Below are 10274 nucleotides of genomic sequence, written 5' to 3'. Positions count from 1 at the left end.
GTGCGTTGGTTAAATAGTCCCCTTCCCGAGGACAGGAACGCACACTTTCCCACGGGAGTAGTAGCACCCACCAGGAGACTAACCGACCCATTCACTCCGCCCCGTTCCACGAGGCAAGGAACTCATTCCGTCACTCATTTGCCTGCAGTTAGAAAGCGATGGAATGAGGTAGAGTCGCGTTGTCGTTTTGTATGTATTGTACATTGCTTTTTTTTCGATTATGCTCTCACGATTTGAATTACTACACACTCCTCAGTCGATGTGACCGCAATCAGGGGAGGGTGGGTGGCGTGTGTGATGGTAAAACGAGCGCAAAAGAGTACCATAAACCGTTGGCTTGCTTATCAAGGATCTGAGAATATTTGGAAGCGCGGAAAGTACCTGTAACGATAAGAAAAAGCACGGCCCGGCATGACGTTGCCTGGTGTATCGTGTAATCGTGTTGGGATTGGGAAGTGCGTAAGCAGCATCGGTTGCGGCTGTATGTGGTTCGGACGGTTCTCATAGGATGATAACGGCGACGCAGTGAAGGAAATGCGTGAATGAATTTCAATTCGAGTGCCGGGTTTAAGGAGTAGAGGATAAAGGAGACTTCAACGCACTACCAAGACACGAACACAGGGTTGTTGGTTGATTTGATCGTCCGCATCAGTTGTGCAACTGGATATCTTTTTGGGCTTGAATTAAATGTTTTACTAATTGCAAACTGATTATTTTCAATCAAATTTAAAAAAATGCCCCAACCACACGTAACGCAAATCACTCGATTTCGTCAGGACGTCGTACTGGATTCCTCGAAACAAGCAATGGTTGCTTCGTCACGGTTGCGATAACACCTGCCAAGGCTTCGGCCTGCTCAGATAGGGCTATAAATCAGCAGCAAGCTGCGGCAAGCCCTACCATAAGGCCATCGACAACGACCAAATCCAACACACACACATACAACGGACACACAGTTTTCTTATCTAAATTGGCCTGCCCGAAAATTTGTAACGATTCATGCTGAACGGTGCCACCCATTTGCGGTGCTCTTTTGTGCCGGGTCGTTAATGAGGCTATTACCGTCTTATCCTACACCACCAGGCCATCATAATGCCAAGGTAATAATAGTAAGCCGATCAAGACGGAAAGCGCAGCACAGAAGAGAACGGAAGCAATGATATGGAAGTCAGTGTGCTACTATTTGTGTTAGATTTAGGTTTTTATTGTTGTTATTGTTTTTTTTACGCGGACACTTGCGCACTATTGCTGGTGGATCCTACCCGACGTGACCGCGTGATGTACGGTCATGCGTTTGGGCTAAGGCAGGATTGGGCAGGTGACCGCTTACACTTAGACCTAGAAGACAGAGCTACGGTGGGTCTACTTCCGGAACGGGCTGATCGGCGATCCGAGCCAGGTGGTGATGTAATGCTCCGCCATGTGCTTGGTCTCGAGCAGCTCCTCCGAATCCATGCCACTGATCGACAGGATGTCCTGGCCGATGAATGCTCCTGGCGTGACGCGCGCATTGGCGAGCAGGTTCGTGTACTCGGTGATCGAGACGGCCCGCAGCGGGTCCAGCTCACCGTTCGTGTACAGCACGTTGGTGATGCGCGGATCGGTCGCACCGAAGTGGAAGTTCGTGAGGCGCACGCCCTCATACACGACGTCCTTGGAGAGCCAGTCGCCGTAGGCGGCCTGGCACTCGGCAAGGAACAGATCGTACGTCACCTTGGTACCGAACGGTTGGTCGGGCGAGGTAGTCATCTCGAAGTATCCGAACTCGGTACAGTCCTGGTAGCCGGCCTGGCGCAGTCCGAACTCCACGTTGGCCGGTGCGTTGATGTCCACATCGGTCAAGTAGCGGATAAAGTTCTCGAACGACAGATCGAAACACTCGCGCGTGTCGGCGTACCGGTTGAGCAGGAAGGCGGACAGGGCCTCCAGCCCGGTGCCGAACTCATCGTCCGTCAGCGCATCGCACACGCGGCCAATGTTTTCAATGTCGTAGTCCTCCACCATGGCCGCCTCGAGCGAGAACATCATGGCGAAGAAGAACAGCTCCACCTCGAGCGGGTTGTCCGTGTCGACCGGGTCGCAGGTGTTGAACATCTCCGAAATCATCTCCGTGCGGCCGGCATCGATCAGGTTCTCGGCGGTGTGGAACGCCTGGAAGATGCGGTTGTAGCACTGGTCGCTGCCCCGCTCGCGGATGATGTTGCCGACCTCGACGGCGAACTCCTCGAAGTTGGTGGTGGCACGGACCGGCGCACTCGAGCCCCAGGCACCATCGATGATGTTCGGGAAGCGCTGGCGGGCCCAGGTAGCCAGGGTGCCGCCGTATCCCACACCGTGCAGAATGACGCGTGCGTTCGGGTCACCCATGACCTCGCGCCTCAGGAAATCGATCCATTCGATCAGATCGAACAGGACCTGCTCCGTGCGCATGAAGCGAAGATTCTCCGTCGACAGATCTCTGCCAAAAACGAGCAAGCGGAAACGGAGTCGTTAGACATTATCCCCCAAAAGGAAGCGACCTGCCTCATACACTTACTCGGTGGGGTAGCTCTCGCCAAAGTAACGATGCTCGTTCGTGGCCAACCAGGCGCCCTGCAGTGCGGCAACATCGCGGAAGTGGCTGTTCTCCATGAAGTACGGATTGACCGGATAGTGGCCACCGACGACGACGAACAGTGGGCCTCCTTGGCGGTAGTACTGGTCGTTGTGCAGATAGCTAAACTCGAACGTGTCCCGGTTCTGCGGGTCAAAGTGATTCACACGCGACGTAAAGCGACCCTCGACCGTGCGAGGGCTCTGCGACACGTAGCCCTTCGGCGGGCGGATGCCATCCTTGCGGGTGAACATCCGCTCGATGCCGGGCGGCAGACGGCGGATCTTGTCGATCGACTTGCCCGAAGCAACGACGATCACGGCCAGCAGCAGCAGCGCTGCCAGCCTCACACTCGCTGAGCTAAGCTTCATCCCGGCGACGGTTATACGGTAGGTTGTAAGATTAAAGACTAAACGGTTTCCAGTCGTTTGCACGCCGGTTAAATAGGAAGGCCGGCGGGACGAACGCTGAAAGACACAGTCATCGATCCGGGCGGACCATAAACGGTCGGATTTAATCCTTATCGTAGTAATATTATCGAAACAAATTGTATTCCAACCATGACGGGGGAAGAATAATAGACCCGCCTGCGGATACCGCGTACGGGCTGCGTACGGGAAGACCGGCCGGGATGCAGGGGGAATGCAGAGGGAGAAATAATTCCGGCGGGACGTGCCATGACAATGCGCGTTGCAATATCACGCGGAAGTTAATGGCACAGGATGGTCATTTTGAAAATCATTCCCAATACAGGTACAGGTGAGCGCCTGATTTTCAACCCGACTCACAGTCTTATCTAATCCGCCGGAATAGAGGGGTGTGTTGGGCGATGCAGTTGCAGTTGTGAGGTAAATGGGCGCATGGTTTAGCGCAGGATGGTGGAGGTGTTTCAAGGATTTTTCAGCGTACTAAGCAATAGATATGCTCATCGTTATCGGATGAATGGTGACTTACTTCTTAATATTTATTTTGAAATAATAAAAATGATAACGATAATAATGACAAGAATGGATCAGTCAGTGTTGAAGGTTTATTTTAACAAGACCACAGTTTATCAAAAGCTTTATCACTTTTTCCAAATTTCAGTCGATTTAGTGACATAAGCGAAGATTGTCCCTTTGCCGGATAGGCTTGGCTTAGAAATTGGTGCGATTGGACTGATCAGCATTCTATGGGTTTTCAATAGATTAGGAAAAGGGAAATTGATCATTGTCGACTACACAAGTGATGCGGGTTGCATAACTATGCGATAGTTAAAAAAAATCAGTGTAGCATACGTTTCAGGCGTAAATTGAACGTCGACATTCAGTTGTAGTGATGCGCGTTGCGTTCCGAACCTGTCAGGAGCGATCCGTTCCAAAATGATAGTAATTTTGGATGAGGTAAGTAATGATTTGCCAAACTTTAAAGACTCCATACTACACTAGTGTGCAAACATAATAAATTGGCTAATGCTCGTCTGCCATATGCATCTTATTAGTATTGATCCGTTTTCTGGACTGGATTGTGGCAATGACTGTATTCCTATGCGTTTGTGGCGCTATATTCGACAGGTTCGTACCGTATCTTTGTTCAAGAATTATCACTATTTTGTTGCTTGTCCCAGCTGCGCTACAGCTGAAAACTAGCACAAGTTGAGTTTGAGCTTTTTTTTATTATGTATATAAATTGTTGGCTTAAGGGATATACAACATCAGATTTACTGGTGGAAGCTCGGAGTCGGAACTACCTGATTCCGATTCCATCGGATCCGGATTCAGAAACAGCCTTGGAATCGGCCCCGGAATCGACTCCGAAGTCGGCTCCGGAATCGTCTTCGGAATCGGAATCATCTCCGGAATCGGAATCGGCTCCGGAATTAGAATCGGCTCCGAAATCGGAATCAGCTTCGGAATCTCCATTACATTATAAATATTTTCGAAGTGAACTTTGAGCATGGGGCAATCCAAACATGTAGATTGATTTGAGTATGTTATTATTTGTTAAATGAAGAAGTGAATTTACATTATGCAATTTATAAAATGTACATCAATACACTCAAAAACTAATAATTTTTAAACATAGATCTTAGATCTTACGAAAAATTAACGCTCCTTTTCTCAAATTCCTTTGATTTCTAATCTCATTGCTATGAAGCTTGATGATCGATATAACAACGATGGAGCTCGATGATCGACCGAAAATGTATCCAGAACCAGCACAAATAAATCTTCAATTAATGCTTTTCATCAAAATGTCAAAATGATTTCACGATTTTTGCTTGAATATACGAATGCTTCGACCCCCATTAAATAAGCCGCAAAGGGTTCACATGTACTTGAAAACGATCTATTCTCATGGAGATTTCGGAGTCGATTCTGTATCCGAAGCCGATTTCGATTCCGGCACCAATTTCAATTCGGGAGCCGATTCCGGACCTACTATCCAGAATCGATTCCACAAAAATTAGGTGCTAGCCGGAATCGATTCCGTCCAAACCTTAATTTTTCCCATCACTAATCAGTGTAAACCTAATTTAGCTTTACCGTAATACAACTCCTAAGCTATTTGGCCAGGACACATGGAAAGTACAGCGACAAAGAAGTAAAGCAACAGAGAAAGGCAAGGAAGGCCTTCGGATGACGAGCACAGACTAGACGCTAACGGAAAGTAGACAAAGACAGGTGGAAATCAAAATGATCAGCCGAACAGTAAAGCTAAAAAGACCATTTTCACTATTATTCAAGCATCTCAATCTCCTAAAATGTTGAATTCTGTCCCGGGACTTTGAACATTGAATTGTATTGCATTGTATAGATACTAAATCAAACTGAAGAAACATCGTTAAATTAAACCTAATTTAACGATGTTTCTTTCAATGGTAACATTTCTTTCAATGTTTCAATTAATGGTACAATTGAAGAGCAGCGAGTTATTATTAGTAAACTTTTAATATCCACATGTTTATTTCATACAATATCTATTAGACTGCAGGTATTAGACAATTCCCATTAAAAAAAACATAGTTAACAATACACATCAATGAAATATACACAACCAACGTGAAACGGTTCCAGCCTTTCTCCACTATTTTCTTCAGCTTTCTTTCATTCTATATACGTTGCTATTTGATACACTCTCTCCTTTCAAGCGTAATTCTCACGAAATAGCTATCCGCTACAGCTCAGCTGCTTCTAACTGTATGCATGCTGACTAACAAAACACACCTCCTTCGGGGAAGTATGTGTATTATATTCTAGTTCTATTCTATCATGTGCTCGTATAAGAGTCCCTGCTTGCCGAGTACCTGTGTTTTGTGTTTGTGTGTGTATTGTGGATTATTGATATCAGTTTTACATGTACACATATGCCGTTTCTGAAACAGCCACAGTACCAGACAGTACCAGTAGGTTTAGTTGCCATATTCCATAATAAAAGATAACAATTGCATTGTGCAAAAATGTGCATTTACCCGCATGAGCTGCGCAAACGGTTAACGCTTCAACTATGTTACAGCAAAGGGTTGGTGGGTGGGTAAGTAAGATTTAATAAAATCCCTGCTATGTTTAAAAAGCAAAGAAAAGGTAATTAAAACGATGCATGCGAGAAAAATGCATGCAATGTACTGTTGTCCCGGCGATGATGTTGTGCTCTACATGCAAAAAGCACATGAAACAAGGGACATCAGCATAAAAAAGCGCATCACTTCGCACACAACGAGGTGTATGGGAATGGATACAATATATGTATGGTTAGCATACATAAATTACCACAAACAAAAGTAGAAGCCAAATAGCAAAACAAAAGGAAACTACACAAAAAGCCCCACCTTAGCAGAAAACGTAATGCATGTACAAGCGCTCCTTATTAATCCTTTCGCAGCGAATCCTTGTTAAAGCTTCGGATCGCATCCAGTAGTGCCGTCCGCGGATCGATGGCCGGCGAGGTGGCGGGTTTCTTCACGATCGCACCACGCACCACGGGTTGGGAGGCCTTGGTCGGTGGCATCGGTGCAGGTGGTGGCGGAATGGGTGCCGCTACCGGAAGGGAAACGGGCCGTACGGGTGCTGGTGCCGGCGCAGCCACTGTGACAGGAGCAGCAGGAGCAGGAGCAGTTTGCGTAACGCTCACTTTGGTAATCGTAGTAACCGGTTCCGCAACGGATGCCGGATCCTTGGCCAGTATTTTGTCCTTCAATCCCGTCCGGCGAAGAGTGTGCTGGGAAAAGGGCAACGAGTTCGGAGCCTCATCCTCGCTCGCCGCAGGCACCAATGGGACGGTCGTTTTGCGCAGCGTACTCGTATCGATCATAGAAACGGGACGTAAGCGAGGCATGCTCACCGTACCGGACGAGCCGGCCGGATCGATGTCGAGCGATTTGAAACCGCGCACCGTCGGCTGCAGCACCGTTGGAGGTTTCGGCCCGAAGCTTAGCCGGCTAATGTTGGTGCTGAGGCTGGGGGAGGGAATGGCTGTCCCATTAATGCTGACACTGCTGACATTGGTGCCGGAGTAGAAGGAAGGAGGCTTTGGCTCGACCGGCGGCGGTGTTGGCCGTTGCGCAACGTTCTTTTTGTATTCGACGGCACGCACGATCGGTAAGCGTTCGCCGGGCGGTGTCGTCGTAGGCTTCGGCAAGGTCGCCGGAAGCTTCACCACCGCCGGTGTCAGGTCCTGCTGTCGTCCCAGGGACGGAGCTCCTGCTGTTGCTGCTGATGATGATGGCACATTGGAAACGACTTCTTCCTGCAGCGACTGATCAACCTCATGGATCGTTCGCCGTATGTATCCGCTGCTCGATTCCACCGTGGTAGTGGTGCTGCCCCCCGGACCAATGCTAATTTTGGTGCTGCTTACGTTGTTCACATTACGGAATCCACGGGGAAGCGTGGAGCTGCCACCAAACCGATAGTCTCGATCCGATTTGATCGACACGTCGATCTTGGGCCGCTCGTTCCACGTCGCAAAGCTTATCGTCGGTGGTCCCTGGTAGGTCCACTTTTTCGTGTCGGACTCGTTGGACGGTGTACCAGCGACACTCGAGCTGCTGCTGCTGCTCACCACCGTGTTGGTGGTTGTAATGCTAACGACCGTCGTTTGTGGTTCCTTCGGCGGGACACCCACGTGCTGAATCTGCTGACGTTGTTGCTGCTTATTCTGCAGCTTTTCATCGTCGCTCTTCGACTCGCTAGTCAAATCCACTGCCAGTTGCTGATCCTCTGCTGGCTTAGCAATCCATTCGGCTTGCACCGTTTTTTCCTCCACCGTTTTCTGCACAATTAATTTCTCAACAGGTTCTTCTACCTGTTTCTCTTCTGGTACGACCAGCTTCTCTACCAGCTTTTCAACGCTCTGTTCAACCTTCTTCACTTCTTCCGTTTTGTTAACGTTTGCCTCGAGGGTTGGTTTCCGATCAGCCTTTGAAGGTTCCTGCTTCGGTTGCACTTCCGGTTCCGGCTCCTGCTCAGGCTCCTGTTCTATCTTTGCCTCCTCAATGCTATCCTTGCGCACGGCATTGCTCATCAAACCTCCGGCACCATTGTTCATAAGCCCCTTGGTCGTACCGTTCAGTTGTACCAGTGTCGAAATGTCGGTAAAACTATTCCGCTTGATAGCAGCCATCGATGGCAAGACGATACCTTCATCCGTCGGGGAACCTTCCACCGCACTTCCATTCGTTTGGTGCAGATTGTTAATGCTGTTCTTGCGCGATGTGTTCAAAATGTTCTTGATCACCTCCAGGCTCTGCAGGGAAGGTGAATCGCAGATGCTAAGCTCACTGGCCGATTTGCGACGATTGAAAGAGTTCGCTGCGGTCACTAGCGAGGCACTGGTGGCCGCTCTGTTTTCCCACCGCTGTGCACCGATTAGCGAAATGTACGACGTGCTTCTTGGCGTTAGATGCAACGGTCCGGAAGTGCTCGTGCCGGTTTGAGCAGGCGAATTCAACGATTGTATGTAATCCGACCGGGTGGAGTGGAACGAATCGGACCGATTAATCACCCTCGGGCTTTTGTTGAGCATTGTCAAGCTGCGACGCTTGACCGGGGCCAGTTCCTTCTTGGCGCTCGCACCCGCAGCCCCATATCCGTTGGCCTGTCGACCGACCGGGTCATCCTCGTCGCTGCTCTGGGTAAGCGAGTGTGGTTTACGGAAGGTGATCGAATCGACCGATATCTTGCGGCGTACGATCACATCGACTTCCTGCGCCTCCTCTTCCTCCTCTTCCTGACACTCCGACACGTGTTTCGCTTCGGAAGCGCCGTTCGGTACAACCGGCACGTCGTTTCCTCCAACGTGGTTCTGCTGCTGCACCTGTTTCTCCACGATGGTAGTGGTGGTGGTGCTGGTAATGATGTTTTCCTTGTTTTCCGAGCTACTGTAGGTTGAAATTTTAAAGTTCGCCAAGCTGCTCCTGTTCACGACGGCAATTTCCGTCTCCTCCTTTCGGCTCAGCTCAACGCCTTCGCGCAGCAGCTGATTGAGCTCACTCATTACGCTGCTCTTCCTATCGTTCACCGACTGTGTGCGAGACACAGTGGGTGCATCAACTTCTGGTCCCTTACCACCGCTACCGATGGATTCGGTCAACGTCGATAGCTCACCCTCGATGATCTTTTCCCGCCGCTTTTCAAGCGTTTGGAGCCACACTTCGCGTGCCTCTTGGCTGCTGTCCGGAGCGCCATTTGCCTCCGATCGGCTCTCGGCACCGACACGATAACCATCCTCCAGATCCGAGCTGATGTGTGGTGGAACATCCTCCGAAACGTGCATGGTAGCATCGGCTTCCGTGGACACACTCACCGGACTATCCGGCCGATGATCCAGCACCGTGGGGTAAAATGGTGGCTGCATCGTATCACGGCCTGCCGTTAGGTCGAGCATGGTTTGCAGGCGCTCCTGGATGAACGGTTCGATGCGCTCCGTCTGCTCATCAGAAACGACCGTCAGCATATCGCTGCGCAGCGTCGTATTGTCGACGAAGGTAGACGCCGGTCGATAAAATTGGCCACGCTCATCGTAATCGCTTGTTTTGATGGAAGAATCGGCAAACTTTGGCGGTGCGGGCAGCTTGTACGTCCACTGTTCCTCGTCCGCAGTAGCACCGTTGGGTTGCTGTTCAGCCGATTGCTGATTTATGTCGCCATTCGGTTCGATGCTTGTACCGTTGGACGAGCTCACCTTTGCCCCATTGGTGAGGGTAGTGCCGCCACCCGGTGTAGCCTTCTTCTGTTCCTGCTCCATTTCGGTACCATTCTGTGTTTTTTTCTTAATCAGTGCTTTGCCGGATTCGATGTTGTAGATCTTGATTTCCTCGTCCGAGCTGTTATCTCCCGGCGAAGTTGGCAAATCCAACGGGGCGGGTAGGTTTCCACCGATCTGCACCTTCGATACGATGGGTGTCGTCGATGAGGGTTTTGATTGTGCGTCACCTACACCATTGCTGACAATTTTAATAGACACAGAAGACGAAGTGGATCCATTCTTCTGGTGCTTCTTCTCACTGTTGTTCGGTGTGGTCGACGTTACGACCGGATCGTTAAGCGGTGCCTGCTCTACGTTCAGCATCACCTTCGACACATTCTGCTGCTGCGGTGTGTACGGAGCATGGTGGATACTACCGTTGACGGCATTCAATCGCGATTCTTTAATACAGGAAAAAAAAGATGTTTTCTCTTATTCCCCACAACACATTCAAGCT

General features: G+C 49.7%; 2 protein-coding genes across 3 annotated transcripts in view; both read right to left on the bottom strand.

Moving 5' to 3' along the window:
* Window positions 1-1177: 1177 nt before the first annotated feature.
* Window positions 1178-3019, bottom strand: LOC121589881 (putative serine protease K12H4.7). The gene is made up of 2 exons (XM_041909103.1): window positions 2537-3019; window positions 1178-2458 (listed from the first exon to the last, which is right to left on the bottom strand). Exons 1-2 carry the CDS (start codon window positions 2962-2964, stop codon window positions 1363-1365), a joined length of 1524 nt encoding a protein of 507 aa, XP_041765037.1. The 5' UTR covers window positions 2965-3019; the 3' UTR covers window positions 1178-1362.
* Window positions 3020-5504: 2485 nt separating this feature from the next.
* The window catches only part of LOC121603460, a 65375-nt gene continuing 60605 nt past the window's right edge, over window positions 5505-10274 (bottom strand). For both annotated transcript variants that reach the window (XM_041932188.1, XM_041932189.1), the window contains one exon: window positions 5505-10218. In XM_041932188.1, coding sequence (XP_041788122.1) covers window positions 6440-10218 — 3779 coding nt within the window. In that variant the 3' untranslated portion in view covers window positions 5505-6439. The remainder of the gene's footprint in view (window positions 10219-10274) is intronic.

The sequence above is a fragment of the Anopheles merus genome, chromosome 2R (assembly GCF_017562075.2).
Source record: "Anopheles merus strain MAF chromosome 2R, AmerM5.1, whole genome shotgun sequence".
In the NCBI taxonomy this organism is placed as follows: Eukaryota; Metazoa; Arthropoda; class Insecta; order Diptera; family Culicidae; genus Anopheles; species Anopheles merus.
This window is presented reverse-complemented; position numbering and strand designations above follow the sequence as displayed.